At 43.5% G+C, this 17,707-nt stretch overlaps 1 protein-coding gene across 1 annotated transcript in view; it reads right to left on the reverse strand.

Annotated features, from left to right (window-relative positions):
- A1bg (alpha-1-B glycoprotein) overlaps positions 1–17,707 on the reverse strand; it is a 95,720-nt gene that overhangs the window by 76,160 nt on the left and 1,853 nt on the right. Inside the window, exons 6-10 of the mRNA XM_057792194.1 lie at positions 16,772–17,068; positions 15,738–16,028; positions 11,682–11,739; positions 10,465–10,570; positions 10,293–10,364 (exon numbers count right to left, since the gene is read on the reverse strand). Of these exons, the coding sequence (XP_057648177.1) occupies positions 10,293–10,364; positions 10,465–10,570; positions 11,682–11,739; positions 15,738–16,028; positions 16,772–17,068 (824 nt within the window). The remainder of the gene's footprint in view (positions 1–10,292; positions 10,365–10,464; positions 10,571–11,681; positions 11,740–15,737; positions 16,029–16,771; positions 17,069–17,707) is intronic.

Genomic DNA, 17,707 nt, shown 5'->3' on the forward strand with positions numbered 1-17,707 from the left:
TTCCTGCGAACTTCCCTGGTGATGGCTTTTACATTCTGTGTAGTTATTAATGTTCTAGGGTGCTTTCTCTTGCTGTGACCATGACCAAAAGCAACATGGAGAGGAAAGGATGATTTCATCTTGCATGGACTCTGGAAGCAGTCCAAGTACCTCATCTTTTGACAGAAGGACTCTGTTCTGGACAACAGTATACCACGGAGAGAAGTCAAGGCAGGAACCTGAGGGCAGAAGAGAGCAGAGATCATGGAAGAAAGCTGTTTGATGGTTTCCTCTCTACGGGTACTCGTATTTTGTTTGTTTGATTTTTATGTAACTTAGGACCAAATTTTCCAGAGTTCACATGCCCAGAGTAGACTGTACCACCACACATAAATCATTAATCAAGAAAATGCTCTAAGATATGCCCACAGGCAATCCAATGAAAGCAATTCTTCAGCTGAAGTTCCCTCTCCACAGGTGACTCTATTTTGTATCACACTGACAAGAGCTAACCAGCGTAAGTGACCCGTTATCAGCTTGGTACACAAAAAAATCATTAATAAACCATAGCTTTTTATTTCTTGTTTATCTCTTAGATCTCACATTCATATCACAATATACACATATACACAGCACACTAGAACTTTAAAAACCCCACTGTTTTTAGATTTTTCAATACTTTTGAAGATGAAGGTTCCTTTAAAATCCCCATGTCTTTTAACTGTGGGTTCCCCTGAAACAAATAAACAAACAAAAAACCAAACAGCATATACTTTCTTATTCCAAGAGAAAAAAAATGAGGGCACAGTAACAATCGGATCAAGGCACAAAAAACAAACTTTAACACTGTGAATAGTTCATTGTCTGATGCCTAGGATTGACTCAAATCTGGGCTCCAATGATCTTGAATAGCCCTGTCTCTCCTGCTCTGCAATCTGCAACAAACCCAGCTTGTCTTGTAGGCTCAGGCTCTCTCTATCCCATACCTGACACTGTTCTTTGAGGTCATTCCACAGTCCCGGGGTCTTCAAACTTTTGGAATCTCCACCACAACTGGCATTACACCTTTATCAATAGCCTCTCCTGATCTTTCCCAACACCAGGCCTCAACAGCTCTCCATGATCCCTTAAGTCTTCAAAACCAGTAGCACTTGGAGACTCATACATATTGTTTGGTTTCTGAGCTTGAAATCTGCAACCTTGTCACCCCCGGATTTTATAGCTTTTGTATGCTGACTCTGAGGAAAAACTTACCAGAAGATTTCGCCTAAATACTGCGGCTCCCTTATTAATCACAACTGATTTTCACTACCAGCTAATCAGTGTAAATCAGCGGCTCTCAACCTGTGGGTTATGACACCTTGGAGGTTGAATGGCCCTTTCACAGTGGCCACCGAAGAACATAAGAAAACAGAGATATTTATGTTGTGATTCATATCAGTAGCAAAATTACAGTTATGGAGTAGCAATGAAAATAATTTTATGGCTGGGAGTCACCATAACATGAGGAACTGTACTAAAGGGTCATCACATTGAGAATCACTGGTACAGATTGTCCCAGTAAAGCAAATGCTTCATTTATATGGTACTGGTTTCTATTAGTAACAGTTGATTCTTCAGCCCCAGATGACAGAACCCATATATTCCTAGTTTAAATATCTCACAAATGGCCTAGATAGTTTTTTTAGGGAAACTCAACAGTCCTTTCAAAATTTCCCAAGCCAGGCCTTCATCACCTGCACGGTTATCTTCCAAGCTCCCTTGGAATAGCCCAGTAAGTCCGAGCACTCAGGGGATTTTCCAACCCAAAAGTTTCAAACATTTCCACACTCCTCCCTCCAAAGCAGCACGGTCAGGTCTGCCATAGCAAAAGTCTACTCTCGGTACCAGTTTCCTCTATCTTGTTTTCTGTTGCTGTGATAAACACCATGAACAGAAACAAAGTGTGTAGGGGGGAGCATGTATTTCGATTACAGTTTACTGTCCATTAATGAGAGAAAACAAAGGGGTCACTCAAGGCAGGAACCTGGAGGCAAGAACAGAAGCAGAGATTGTGCAGTAAAACTGCATACTGGCTTCTTCTCCATGGTTACTCAACTTGTTCTCTTATACAACCCAGGACCAGCAGGTGACATGACCCACAATGGGCTAGGCCCTCCCACATCAACCATTAATCGAGAAGATGTCCCACAGACATGCCCGTGTGCTAATACGATGGAGGCCAGCCCTCAATTGATATTCCCCTCTCCCAAGTCACTCTAGTTTGTGTCAACTTGATACATGGTATCCCAGGAACTACTTTGGCTATCTTCTTTATGTTATTTTTTCCAGAGGTAACTGCTAATTTATCTAGAGACCTAATAGATTAAGCTGAAATAAAAGCAGAATTGAGACAATCTGTATTGGAAGTATATTTCCTCCCATTACTAATCCTAAGTTATATCTATGTAGGAATTAGCTGTTAACTGCTTCTGACAAGATCTCCTGAGTAAATTGGGAGCCTGGGGGCCATGGGAGAGGAGCAGAGAAAAATGCAGAGCTCAATAAAATCAATTTAAAAATGTAAAAAAAAAAAAAAAAAAAAAGGAACTGCTTCTGAGTTACCTGAGGCAGTGGAGAGCCATGCACACTTTCTCCTGCTGAAGGTAGACACATGGGGATCAGAGCCAACATTGTAAGTCAGCAGCACAGCAGAACTCAGTGCTACATGTCTGTAAACCCACACCAAGTACGCTAAGACAGGGTGATAGGGTGATTACAAGTTCAAGGCTACCCAGGAACAGCTGGTGAGTTTCAGGCCATTCTGAGACACGTTGTGTTATTGACAGATAACAAAAGGTTAACACAGCAGCTTCGACAGCTGCCCCATGATACGGTGCTCACACAGATGGCTCGCTCACTGTCCTCTGACTCCTGCCCAGCCATGCCATCTGAAGTCTGTCGTCCCTCAAGTTTGGTTTCCTGCTTCTGTATGTTTCTATCCCTGCTCCTGTGGGAACTAAAGCTTCCACTCTTCTGCCTCAACTACCGATGTCATAGCTATCACACACCACCCCACTCTCACATCAGGAGGCCTGTCACCAGTTTTTACGTTAGGTTTTGGGGTTTATCTTTCACGTTGCTTACATTGATCCCTACCACAATGGCCTTCAACCATTCGAAAGCAAGCACTCCAACAACCTCTGAGATAGAACAAAGTTTTACAAAATATTATGACATCACCTCAACAGTGGATGGATCCACTACTTACCACACGTCCTTTCCATGGTGGTTTGTCATAATAACATAAAAATGAGAGAAAATTAAGGTCACACAAAAAAGGAGTATATAAAATAAAATCAACTTCATCCAAATCACTGAAATTTTGTCCATGGTATGCTAATTGTTACTTGATGTTTTCTTTGTCCTTTAAGCTTTTGTGAGTCATAAAATAATGAATTGTGCCGACTGCCCTGTGTCATTTATAGACAACTGTGGAAGCTAATTAAAAGCAAAACCAAATGCCACAGATATAATTATTACATAATGAGATAAGGGTAACATTATCTGATGCTGCTTATATATACAAAGGGTGAATTTTAATCAGAATATCATATTAAATGGTAACTGAGAAATCAAGCAAAAAGAAATTTTACCTTGAAAAAGCCAAACAAACAACCAATTACACATCACAATATTGCCTCAAAACAAACCAGATTTCTTGAAAATGTGCCATAGAATGACAGTTGTTCTTGCTATTTACCTGGGCAGTGGAAATAAACAACTGGACCTTATCAAGATGAGTTTTTTTTTCAGCCTGATACAGCAGGCATGCAAGATTTAATACCATTTGAAACATGTGATCATCTGGTACCAAAAGATTAGAGTCATTCTTCCTAGTTTCTGTAAAGCATGAATATCAGATGTATCTATAATGGCAATGAAATAAATATTTTAAAACATCTACTCCCGTCTTTGCACATAATTTATAATACTATTTTATGACTCTCTGTGTGTATAAAATACACAGTTCGTTCTAGTGCAATATATCAAAATAACAATAATATTCTTATACATATTATGTGTAGGTTGAAATGGGGCCAAACAACTGGCAAAGCTCTCTAGGCCTTAAGCCCAAAAAAAAAAAAAAAACACGTTTCTGGAGCTAACATGTATTGTCTCAAGTTTGTGAGTAAGGGAGTGGAAGGCAGTTAGAGAAAATCACAAATCGGATAGACAGTGGCACAGCCAATGGCAGACGCTGCTTGTGTGATGGAGGACCCTGGAGCCACATTTTGTTTCAGGGAATGGTGTAACGTGGAGATAGTAGATGATAAATGTTGGTCACGGTGGTGGCACTGTGGTACATAATGGTAAAGTGCATTCAATAGATAACCTAAATTTTGCCAAATGGAAAAATAATTCCTGTTTGGACTCCAGATCTCAGCCTTTTTATCCTCCATTGACTAAAGTATGGTATCACCTTGGGTGAATGGTTTAATTTTTCTGAACCCCAGCCTTCTTCTTTCTCAAATGGTAACACTTATAGCCATTCAGTCTTTTTGAGACAGACATAGAATAATAAGCTTGAAACTGTGATGTAGAACCTGGCAATGCAGCCAAAGAAGCCTACAAGAAAGGATAGAAAACAGCTGATTTTCAGCTTCTTTATCATTGAACTTAAAGTAGATTGAAATAAACCCTCAAGTAAGGATACATCTTTTTTTTTTTGAGGGGGTGGATAATTACTTATCTCTACTATTATAAATGTGTTTTCCAAAAATGTATATGTTGAAGCCCTAATTATTCCCAGTGTGATAGCTTTGGAATGAGGGGCCACTGGGAAACAATTAGACTTAAATTTGTCATACAAATGGTACCCCACACTATGAGGTTAGTGCCCCCAAAAGAAGAGAAGCAACAGTAGCTCACTCTCCATTTTGTAAGGACGGAGTAATCCATTTGCAAGCCAACAAGAGACTGCTACCAGGCCAGTGTCTTAGTCGTGTTCTTCTCAGTATCCAGAACTGTGAAAAATGCTTGTTGTTTAACCAGTTTATGGCTCTCTGATACAATAACCTTTATCTTCTTTTTAAAGATCTGGGACACAGTTGTTTGTATGCACAATATATACTGAGGCCCAAACATCTAAAATGGAATATACTTGTAAACAAACATTTCAGGGAGACTTTGTATATATGGTCTCTTCATTGTTCATGGCATGCAGCTGGCTCACTCCTAAGGAACCTTTTTTAAAATATACATATTTTTAAAGTTTTTCATTCTCTGTGAATTCCCCAGCCCCTTGCAGGACCCGGCCTGCTCCCCTTACCCCATACCTCTGTGTCAGCCTCCGACATCTGGAGACACAGTCTATCTAGGAACCTGCTGTCATGGAATCCAGACAGGCAATAGCCATTGTCCTTTCTGTCCCCCACAGCAATTCACCAGTCTCATCCCTAGCCTTGTAACAAACCACCTGCCAGGGACACCTTACCTTTCTGCCTTCATTCCCTGGGGACTCTACAATCTCTCTTAGGACACCACCTTCTTCCCTCACGCCATTCCTTTGAGTCAATGGCTAAAACCTGAAGACTATTGGGTAGGTGATCTTCACTTTTCTCCTTGTCATCAACAGAGAATTCCCCAGCCCATCACCTGCCCTGTAGCAGACTACCTGTGGGGGCCTGTCCTCCATCTCTGACTTCATTCCATGGGAACTCTGCAGACCCCACGGAAGGCCGAGCTTTGTGCCTCCTGTTGTTATTAGTCCAATGATAACCAGTTCAGACCCCCAAGACTATAACGTAATGCGGAGGCAGTGTCTGAGGTCATTAAAAGAGTAGCAACTTGTCATAACAGCAACAAGAGACTGACACAAAGGAAATCACCTCATCTCATCAAATATGCACCAGATTACTTCAGCTTTTAAAGCACCATTTAGAGTCTAGTCTTCTTTCTTCAATGTTTGGCTCTAAGCGTCCCATTTTGCTGCACTGTTAAAACAGCAGACTTTCTGAGTAAGGCAATACCATACCTACTCTGGGTAACTATGTTAATCCTTGTGAAGACAGACATACAGACAAGAACCCTCTTCTGAGGTGGTAGCAGTAGACAGTGGAGATCAAAACTCTTAAGTTCTGAGATTACAAACTCAGGGTTAACTTTAGCCTTGATACTTGCCAACTCTATGGACTCAATGGAAGTTGACCAGCCTCTTTAACCCTAAGGTTCCTCACACAAAATTTGTTAGTGGTGATGCTTATGTTATGGATCTGCTGTGAAGACTGACAGATGAAGAAGATGCAGAGGAGTGTATGAAACACACACAAGTTTGATGGAGGAAGGTCATTGGTTAATTAATGAAGAAACTGCTTGGCCTCATAGGTTAGAATATAGGTGGGTGGAATAAACAGAACAGAATGCTGGGAGGAAGAGTAAGTGAGCTGAGACACCATGCAGCTGCTCCCCAGGCCAGACGCCATGCAGCCAGCCGCCAGGTCAGACATGCTGAATCTTTCCCGGTAAGCGCACCTAGTGGTGCTACGCAGATTATTAGTAATGGGCTAAATTAATATGTGAGAATTAGCCTAGAAGAGGCTAGATATAATGGGCCAGGCAGTGTTTAAAAGAATACAGTTTGTGTGTTGTTATTTCAGGGCATAAGCAAGCCAGGTGGCCGGGAGCTGGGTGGCAGGAACGCAGCCCACAGCTCCTTCAACACAAGCTTTTGCTTGGGGCTGAAGAAATGACTCAGCAGTAAAGAGCACTGACTGCTCTTCCAGAGGTCCTGAGTTCAATTCCCAGGAACCACATGGTGGCTCGCAATCATCTGTAATGAGATCTACTGTCCTCCCCTGGCCTGCAGACATACATGCAAGCAGAATACTGTACACATAATAAAAACAAACAAACAAACAAACAAACAAGTGTTTGCTTGTTGAAGGAATGTGCCAAATGTTGACGATCTTGACTCAGAGCTCTTGCTCAAAATTCTAGTCCTGGGTTTGACACTTACAAAATAGAATTAACAATGAGTGTTGTATTGGTTACTTTTCTATTGCTATTACAAAACATAATGATAAAGTCAATTTATAGAATAAAGCATTTATTTGGACTTATAGTTCCAGAGGGTGAGAGACCATAACGGCGGAGCAAACACATAGTGGCAAGGTCAGGAAACTGAGGGTCCACACCTCGAACCGCAAGTATGAAACAGAGAGAGCTAACTAGAAATGACAAGAGGTTTTAGTTCTCAAAGCCTGTTCCAATTGACATGTGCACTCACACAAATTCACACACACCACCTAACCAAAGAGTGCACCAACTAGGGACCAAGTATTCAAATGCCCAAGACTGTGGGGGACATCATTCAAACCACCAGAGGTGTCTACCAGATTTAATAAAACAGAAGAGGTAAGCAGCTTTCATAGAATTCAGTATACATTTCCAAAATTTAGGTAGTAATATTTTTAGAGTTTAAAAGTTCTTTGAGAAACCTGTATATTATATTCTGATTATATTCATGCCCCACTCACTATTCTTAATTCCTTCCAAGTCCAACCCATCTTTCTACCCCCACAACTTAATGTCCTTTTTTGTCTTAAATTTAATAACCCATTAGCTCCAAATACTAATGTCTATACACTTCTTGATGTTGGCCACACACTGGAGCATGGAAGACATATCAGGAGCGATGACTTTAAAGAAAACTGACAGAAATCTCCCTTCCAGAGAAGCCATCAATTCTGTCAATACTGTCTCAGTTAGGGGTGGGATTTCCCTTCCTCGCTCAGTGCTACAGTATGGACTGTCTTAATCCTGTGCAGCTTTTATACAGGCAACCAGAGCTGCTGTAAGGTTGTAAATGCAGTCAGGGGTCTTGACCTGCCCAGAAGATACTGTTTGGTTCTGCACTTTTTCACTTCTGGCACTTAAGTCTTTATGCTCCTTCTTCCATGATATTTTTCATCTAATTGCTCACTTAAGAAGCTCCTGGGTGCATGGTGTTTCTGACCCAGATGGAAACCAGAAGCTGCTCATGCTTAAATAGACTGCCCAATTGTATGAACCATTAGGATATCAGGAGATAACCAACCTGGAGAAGAGTCAAACTCATTCCAAGACAGAGTTCTACACCAAAAGTTTTACAGTCTTCTATAGAAGTATAGTGGAGTAGACATTTCTAAGAAAATTCTGTGTCAGCTGAAAGGTCCCTTTGTTGTCAGTCTCCAGCAACCCCCTGATGGTTCTGCAATCAGTCGCCGGAGTTGAGAAGTACGTTAGTGACTATTATTGCTCAACCCAGTTTCTGATGAGAAGCAATGTAAACAATTGGTTTGACTCATGGGTTAGCCTGTCAGAGAGGAGAAGGCAAGATGGTGGGAGTGATTTTCATCTGTGACTGCAAAGACTGATGATGTTGGCTCATATCCGGCATTGGGGAGCAGAGACTGGTTGGGAAGTAGATACTGGCTATGAACCTCAAGGCCTGTCACCCACAGACTCAGTTTCTCCAGCTTGGAGCCACTGGTGAAATATTCTAAAGTCAGCACCATACTCTAGAAAGCCAGCTCTTAAGTATAAGAACCTGTGGGAACATTTTACATCCAACATATAATAGCGATTTTTCACTCTGTGCAATTCGGTTGGTGGAGCTGGTAAAGAAGAAGCTGGGGAAAAATTAGTTAGCTTTTGACCCAATTTGATTTCAAGTTTGGGCAGCAAATTCATATTGGGTAGATGTCAGTGGGGAGACATATCAAGGAAACTGTCAAGGCGAGGACTGAAGGGAAGATGCAAGAACCGCAAAGTGACACCAGTGTGTGCTCTTGCTAGGAACAGGAATCCAGAGGTAGCCCTTGGAACAGAAAAAGAGAAACAACCCTAAGGAGCCCACTTTCCATGGCACCGTTATCCTAAAGAAAGACTAGGAACTTGCTTGGGAAACCTCAGAAACAGAGGCATAGAAGTGCATTCCACGCTATCACACAATGCAGCACAGAAGTGTCAGTAAGTAACTCGAGGATTTCCAGTTGTGACTTATATGCAATGTTTACATTCTGTCATTTACAGAAGAGGCTAGAGAGTAGCCACAATGAACTTTTCTTTGCTTATGGTTTCTAGATAATTTAAAAGATTCTATTAGTGATGAGCAATACTCATTTTTATGGTGCTCCGAGGCCCTTTCTGACACTGCGGGCAGTAGTGTTTCAACGGCAATTCCTGCTCAGCTCTCTGCTGTTCTTCATTCAGCTCCCTCCACTCTGTAAGATGCACGAAGAATGGACTGCCTACTTGAGAAACAGTTTAAGAAACTCTGACCAAGTGTTCTCTGTGAGCATGGGAATACTGAGGAGAGCTGATGGAGGCCTGTGGCCACAGGTTTTTGTAATCTACTATGCTTTCTTTTACCTAGGTGTCTCCAAGGGCAATGTTTGCATGGGTTTTTCCTACCTAGATATATTATGTCCTGCCATAGGCCAAAGCAGTTTCTTTATTAACCAATGGTAAGAAAACATATTCAGAGCATACAGATGAGAATCCCACATCAAAGAGCTACACCACAAGAGAGAATGGAATGGATAAACGAATGAAGGGCTTAGCACAAGGGAAGGGAGAATGGAATGAATGAATGAATGAATGGCTACAACACAAGGGAAGGGGTTATAAGCACAGAACAGGGGCATCGCCAAACTTGACTAGGCATTTTCTCCCACTTCTGCTATAATCCCATCACCCATGTATTCCCTTCCAGTGTCCTGTCAAATTACCATTCAGATCAACTGGCTAATTCAGTCTGAAAAGGGAATGGAAAATCCCCACGTCATCTGATACACTTTACTTTGATGAATGAGGCTGGAGTTGCAGGGAGAGTTATGCAGCAAAATCTGGCTCTTTCAAACTAATTACTGCATATCTGATTCATTTCCCACCTTAATTTTGTTTATTTTGTTTTTATTCAAAATATAACATGGCTTCTTGAGTTGGGAGATTAATGGATTTTTTTTCTCTTTCAGCAAACAGATCATTTGTGGGCTCAGGTTATGAATAGGCGGTTAGAATCTGTGACACATTGTTTTCCCTGCTCATAACGGAGGTCTCCTGGGATGAACTGGGTTACATTATTTTTCCAGTTAGAGACAATTAATGTCTAATTATTCACTGGTTGTTTTGCTTGAGCCCTTTGTTTTTAGGAAAATGCAATGATTTCATTTCGTGCTGTTTTCCTGGAAAACTGTTTATCAATAAAGTGGAACTGTCAACATCATCAAGCAGTTGTGTGACTGATTGCACTTTTGATTGCTTTTATGATTTATGTGTTTAACAAATACGCATTTATTGTCTGCGAACACAATATAAGATATTGGAACATTCAGTTTCTTAGGCGCAGCCAGGCTCTGGATCTGAGGGTAAGAGGAGAATGGAGGGAGAAACTGACTCCCCAAGCTGATTGTTCTGGGTTTAGAGCATTTTATTTTGTTTATTATTTATCACTGATCCAACATTTCTGCCATTGCTGATCACACTAGGATGCGACACAAAGGGAATAGCAGTTCCCTTCTCTCCCTTCATCAAGAAGATGGAGACATAGAGCTCGTCAGTCATATTCCTGGGGTTAAAGACACAGAAATGAGTCTTCTTATGGCTTCCACACTTTGCAGAGACCACATACAGACTCCGTATGGACAACACCACAATGCCCCCTGTACAGGCTACTGATGAGATGTTTATTGTTTACAAAGGGAATATAGGACATGGGTGTCATAGGAAGATTGTTGTCATACGGTGCCACTATGTTTGGGGATCTCTGCAGAGGACATTTTCCATTAAAGAGACAGAGGTCAATTCTATTCCTTAGAGAAATGTGTGACACGTGACTGGCAGTCTGTGTTAGGAGCATGGCTGTGCCTTCTCAAAAGACGTGCCTCTTCCCACCAGGATTTGTGAGAGGGTTACACTCTTCCAAAGTTTATGTCAGAATGTTTTCTGTATTTCAGAGAGGAGGTTGTGAAACCCTCTTGACAGTGTCATGCCTACTTCTATAGCAGGAGGCGGAACTTCTGAGATCACTTTTTGAATAGAGCATTCTAGAGTCAGGTTGCCCTGAAGCTAGTCTAGGTACCAGGTCACCTACACAGAAAGAAGCCTGATAATGTCCCACATCTCTCTGGGATACACTCCATGGTTTGGCATCTGAAGTTTCAATCTAGACCAACTGAAATACCACCACACGAGAGAGATCTTAGAAGAAGATACCCACTCTGTCACCATCCTGCAAGGCAAATGAAGTCTCTTATTTCCTTAATCTTTATTTATCCCTGGGGCCCTCCTTGTGTATTATATGCATCTCTACATTTGTGTGTGTTGCTACTAGGCTATTTGTAATGGCAGGAGTCACTGTCAACTTGAAGTTCCCAGCTCCTCAGGGAACCATGGTCAGGTTCCTCATGCACTTCGCTTTCCTTGACTGTACAGAATCTGTATATCCCGTGTGAACTTGAGCAACAGTTGTGTGACTTCCAGGGAAGATACACAGAAATACCCACTTCCTTCAGATTGGACACCAGCAAACCTCAGGCATGTCTCCATCCAAATCTAGTTCCTGAACCAATGAGTATATGGGGTTATTTTTATGGGTGAGGGATGCTTATAGGTACATGGGTGACTTAACGAGAACTGCGTCTTTGGGAAACTCCATGCTGGTACTGGTGACAACTCACCGAAGGTGCACTTTCACTAGAGTTCCAAATCCACCACCCATCGTCTCTAACTCTAGCACTGGGCATGCTCAGGGAGCAGGAGAATCATGGATGGACTCTCTGGTGAGAGAGTCTGCTGGGTCCTGCCCTCTGTCCTACAACAGAATATTAATAGGCCTGGAAATGTGATTTTTTTGAGATTATCTTACCTGTCATCACACTGGCTTTTATTTCAAGCCAGCAGTGTCCATGCCGTGCCTAAAGGATGACATTTTACTCTATCGACCATCTCATTGGTGTTGCTGCATCTCACTAGCTTTCTAAACCAACAATTCTCAACTTGTGGGTTGTGGGCACCAAAAAAACACTTATTTCTGGATGTTCCTAGGAAGTGAGACACCACTCACGACCAAAATTACAGTTAGGGAGTAGCAACAAAAATAAATGTTTGGCAGGCAATTCCTAAGGTCTAACAGTTGATCATGGTTCTTCCGTGTGGAGCTCTGAGCATTTGCCTTTATTCTGTAACTTGGTTCGTCCCTTCTAAAGGTTCATGGATGACAATCCCCTGCTACATAGGCAAAGAAATGGTGTGTTTTATTACCATCCTGAGATTTTAGTTGGCAAAACACACCAAGTAGAGGACTGTGGAGTTGATCAGCTAACTGTGACTCAAATCATGGCACAAGGGCTTGATCCTAAGTTCCAGGGAAAGAGATAAAACCAATTTCAATCATCATAAGGGCATAATTAATCCCAGGACTTCCTGGTGCTGTCCCTTGTGACACATTGTTAGAATGAAAATGACAAAGTGGATTTCTTGTGTTGTTATTTCCTTGGGTAATTGTACTCATTTGAAGTAAATAAAAGTTGATAAAGGGCGGAATACCCACCAGGGCTTAATGTTTTTTTTTTTTTTTCCCCCTGGGTGACTTGGCTCTAGGAAGCAGTGATACAGCTTTTCTCTCCATCAGACATTGTGGAGACCGCGCTTCTTCACATCCCGAATTCAGAAATAGAGCTCTTCTCTGACACACCCAGTCATTTGTTTTCCAGGATTTGGAAGAGAATTAATTAGTTTGAGAGAACACTGGGACTATGCTAAGTATTATTAATGATACAATTAACTGTTCTTTCCCTCAGGGGATGGGTGGATCCTTGTTCCCTTGGTTATTCCTAAGGACGGACTCTATTCCTTCTATTTTGTCTCTAACAAGCAGAGCTCCGTGCCCTGAGGATCTATCTGAAGCCACTCCCTGGCAGCGTTCTTACTAGAATCTCTCCTGTTCTATGGAGAAGGGTCTCAGACTCTTTCCTGCTCTGTGGCTGAGGAAATGAATGGACCAGAGCTACCTCCTTTGGACTGAGGAAAATCTTTGCAAGGCATAGAAGAAGTTCATGAGAACTCAGCTCATGTGGTATACCAGTAAATGGATTTGGTACTCTCTCATTTGTTTATTACTTAATTTGACCTTTATTACATCGCCATAATATGTAGATCAAGCTGTAATCATTATATAGAAGAACAGTGAAGACCCACATTATGTTTTCAAGGAACACTTCCCTACTGACCAAACAGTTCAGAAGTCATCTCCAGTATGTTCCACTTTCAAATCATCCATGCTCATCTCCTATCTCACACATGCTCTCCCTGAACACCATGGCACCCCTGCTTTAAGGTAAAGCCTATCCCATCAGGGTGTTTCCCAAATCCCACACTAACCGGTTTCCAGCAGAAACCTCTGTGCTTAGGGTTTGGCCCTGTGTAGAACATCCCATACCTGTTCTGCTCTGTTCCTTCTGGTTCTTTTGTCTTCACAGTAAGACTGAGCACAGTGACATATGACTGCATTCCCATGGTTTGGATGCTGAGGCAGGAGGATTAGGAAGATCAGGAGTTCAAAGCTAGCTTGGGCTGTATAGTGATGTCTGTCTCAAGACAAAAACAAAAAGGTCATCCCCCTGGATCCTTTGTGCCTGGATTCCCAGGATAAGTTAAAGCCAGGCTGAGTTAATGAGTTAGAGACTGCCTTAGGCTGCTATACACTGGGATAGGAAACAGCCCTGCTGCTTGTTAACTCAGCATTTGGGGACACTCACTCAGTGTTTGCTCATCTCTAAACTGGGAATAATGATATTAGGTGAAATGGTTGCTATCTCCTAGAATTCCTGTCTTCTCCTTCACATCTCAGGCTATGTCAGGGGCCAACAACCCCAGAGAGCCTGTGTGACCTATTATGATGTTCTCAAGGAGTTCAAGATGGAGGTCTATGCCCAGCACTGTGCGCTCACTAGAATTCTTGCACTGCATCTCTGGCTATGAGTGCATCTTACTGCACATAACTAAACTATTGATTTATTATTAGATGTGTTAATGTGGGCACAGGTGTGTACATGATTGTGTCCCAACAGATCAGAAAACGGCTGTGGGGATTTTATGCTCTCAACCTCTCATGTCGAGACAGGATGTCTCTTCCTTTAGATCACTCTGAACTCCAAGCCTGGAAGTCTTCTATTCTCCTGTCTCCCTTCCATCTCACTGTGTGAACACTGGGATTACAGATGCCTGCCACCAACTACATCCTTCTTAGTTATCCATTTCATTATGGTCTCCGGGTGTCAACTGAGGTGGTCTTGCTTGTAGGTTAAGAGCTTTTACTCGCTAAACCATTCGTCCAGCCTTAGACTGAATATTGTTTAAGAACAGGGACCTTGTGTTGTTCATTTTTGCTGTCTCCATGAACCAAACTGACTTCTGGATTATGCTGCTGAACTTCCAATTAGAGATTGTTGGAGAAAAATAAATAATGGGAGGATCCTTCAGCTTTGAAGCATGGGTCAGTATTTTAGTATGCATGTGAGCAGTGAAGGAGAAGGAAGGACCCTCTCAACAAAGGACTGAAGGAGCAGGGGTCCCAGGGAGGCATGGAGTGTCTCTGAGTTATCCTGGGGACAAGCAGCAAGGGACTGCTCGTGTACAAGGCAGGGGGCAGGGTAGTTTCGAGCTGAGGGCCACTTCTGCTTCAGGGATCAGCCCTTCAGGTTTTAGTCTCAGGCTCCAGTGAGGCTTGAAGGGAACAAAAGATTGGCTGGGCTCTGAAGATGTTTTGTTGTTTTGGATTGTTCTAGCTGAGTCACTTCAGATAATGCATTGATTTGGACACACTCCGATGACACCCATCAGCGCTTATTCGTAAAACAAGAAAAACACAGGCAGAACTCTTTTTTTTTTGTATTTTTATTCTTTTTTAATTAAAATTTCCACCTGCTCCCCGTTGTTTCCCATTTCCCTCACCCTCCTCCCAAATATTGCCCCCTCCCCCACTCCCCTCCCCCTATCGCCACTCCTCTTCTCCTCCCCCCCCCACTCCATTCCCCCTCCCTCTCGATACTGGAGAGCAGTCCAAATTCTCTACCCTGCGGGAAGACCAAGGTCCTTCTATCTAGGTCCAGGAAGGTGAGCGTCCAAACAGAACTCTTTAATGTGGCGTTTTCTAACCGACTGCTAGAGTGGGGGCAGACTCTTCCAAGCTAAAACAGGCATGGCCAGCGCTCCAGGCTGCACGCATGCCTGGTAGAAGGAGGGAGAAATGCCAAGGAGCTAAGAGGTATCCAGAAAGAAGGGCAGAAGAAAGGGATCTTGAGAAATGGGGTAACAGCACCAGGCCTTCACCCTTCTGTCCTTGGAATCCAACTCTCAGCCTACCCTCTTTAAGGACGCAAGGTCTCAGGTCTCAATCAGCAGCCTGCTCCCCACCTGAAGCCACGCTGGACACACAAGTGGATGACACACTTTAAATAAAATCTTGTTTGACTTTTATTAAGTCCAGGGAGATTGAAGGAGAGGCATCTTACATCAGGAAGAACAGGAGTTCTTCCTGTCTTCAACCCTTTCCAAGGGTACCATTGTTTCCTGTGTCTGCAGCCACGTCAGATACCTAGACAAAAAAAGTGGATGCACTGCCTCTTCAAATTGCCACAGGACCTTTGCACACTGCACTTAATTAAGCAATTAACCAGTGTACAGCCCTTGCAATATCAAGAGGCAAAGCATTACCACAGTCCTGAAAGCCTTACCTTCTACTATAACCTCCACAGGGTCGCTGATTCCTGACTCAAAGGTGAAGGGTGACAAGGCTGTATAGCGGCAGCTGTAGTTGCCTGTGTGTTGGGGACCCACAAAGGGCAGCTTCAGTTCTGCTGAGGTACTTGTCATCGCTTGATTCATCCAGAAGGGTGTGCGGAAACCCTCACGTACCAGCTCCATGTTGACCTTGGGCACGTGTCCGTGGCAGCGAAAGTGGGCTTCGTGGCCCAGAGGTACAACGCCCGTCCACAGAGCTTCAAGCTTTGGCCGGGGTGGTGGCCCTGTCAGGGAGGATGGCAAGGAGGTTTTACAAACTTCTGCCAGGCCTTATGTCGGATCTGCTCCTTTGCACGGTCCGCTCTGAGGCAGGCAGCTCCCTCTCCTGCCTTGCGCCGCTGTAAGCACTGGTGCCGGAAAATCTACATCTCATCTAGGTGTCGGGACCCTCAAATCACAATGTCTATGAGATCCACCAGGCCCTTGGTCTGTCCCATGACTTTTTCAGATGCCCAAAGTGTTGGAGTAGTGAAGAGATCTTTCACAAAAGTGCTTGTAGCAGAAGCACGGTTCAAAGGTCTGAGTGGGGCTGATGCCTTTGTGTAGTCTTTTGTGAGTGAACTCTGACCTACTGAGACCTTAGTGAGGAAACTGAAGGATGGGTAATGCCCGGGCCTCTCCTGTGTAAATGGGCACGTTATCGCAAGGCAATCAGTGATGTGAATGGACTTGCATACACGCACTCCAGGGAATCTGAAGCACGGGAGAGTGCGTCTGAACATGAATACTTTGGATCCTAACATCATTGAACATGGTTCTACGCGATGCCTTCCACCTCAGGGCACAGAGAACAAACCAGGGTTTTACACCTCACCTGTGGGAGGCCACTTCAAGGTTCTCAAAGTCTAATACCTCATTAACTCATAACCCAGGAAGGATGACCGTTGACAGGATTACAACCCAGGAACTCTGGTGCTAAGTTAGGACCACATTGAACCCTCCACCCTTCCGGCCATGCTCAGCTCACCTTTCACATGGAGCTCCAGGAGTTCACTGGGAGCGGACCCTGAGAAGGGGGCTTCCCGTTCCATGTAGGTACAACTGTAGTTGCCAGAGTCTATTGTTGAGATATTGTGCAGCTCAAAGACAGCTTCGGTACCAGATGTTTTCAGCATCTGGAGCAGAGGCTCCTCGGAGTCACCCTGGCGTTGGAGGCCAAAGCGGAGGCCAGCCTTGGGTGCAGTACATCGAAGATGCACGGTCGAGCCAGGTTCAAGGTTCTGACTTGATGGCTCTGCTGTGAGCGTGGGTGCCGGCAGTGTCTCTGTGGAGGATTAGACACGTTGGCCCAGCCTGAAGGCATGACAAGCGCCGTCCAGTTCCAGTCTATGCTAACCTATGCTAACTCAGCCTTCTGTTTAAAGTGCCCTCCCTGTTCTCTCTCTTGCTTGCTTTTGTGGGGCACCAAAACAACACTGCTTAATACTGCATCACCCTCTCAATATCTCAGCCTTGACAAGCTCTGGGCACACAGCCAGCCCACCTCATCCCTGCTAGGATATCCTGACGTGTAGTGGTCCACTAAACTCTGTGCCAGACTTCTCTGGTGATCCAGTTCTTTGCTGGGCTCAAGGTTGCTGTATTAATTGTTCTATTTAAAGCTTGGGCAATGGTGGCTGAGTAGGTAATATGTTAAGATTTGGAGGTTCTGCTTTGGGGGTCCCCACCCTGCTTGCTTCTGATCACCACCTTTGACTTTTCAGCCCACTCTTGTCTGCAGTCCCACTGAGAAGCTCTATAGTGATATTTTATATATGGTTTATAAATAAAGCTTGCCTGAAGGTCAGAGGGTAAAACTAAGCCACTAGAGGCCAGGCAGTGGTGTTTCACACCTTTAATCCCAGCATTTGGGAGACAAAGGCAGACTCTGTGAGTTCAAGGCCACCCTAAGCTACACAAGATC

The sequence above is a fragment of the Chionomys nivalis genome, chromosome 17 (assembly GCF_950005125.1).
Source record: "Chionomys nivalis chromosome 17, mChiNiv1.1, whole genome shotgun sequence".
NCBI lineage: Eukaryota > Metazoa > Chordata > Mammalia > Rodentia > Cricetidae > Chionomys > Chionomys nivalis.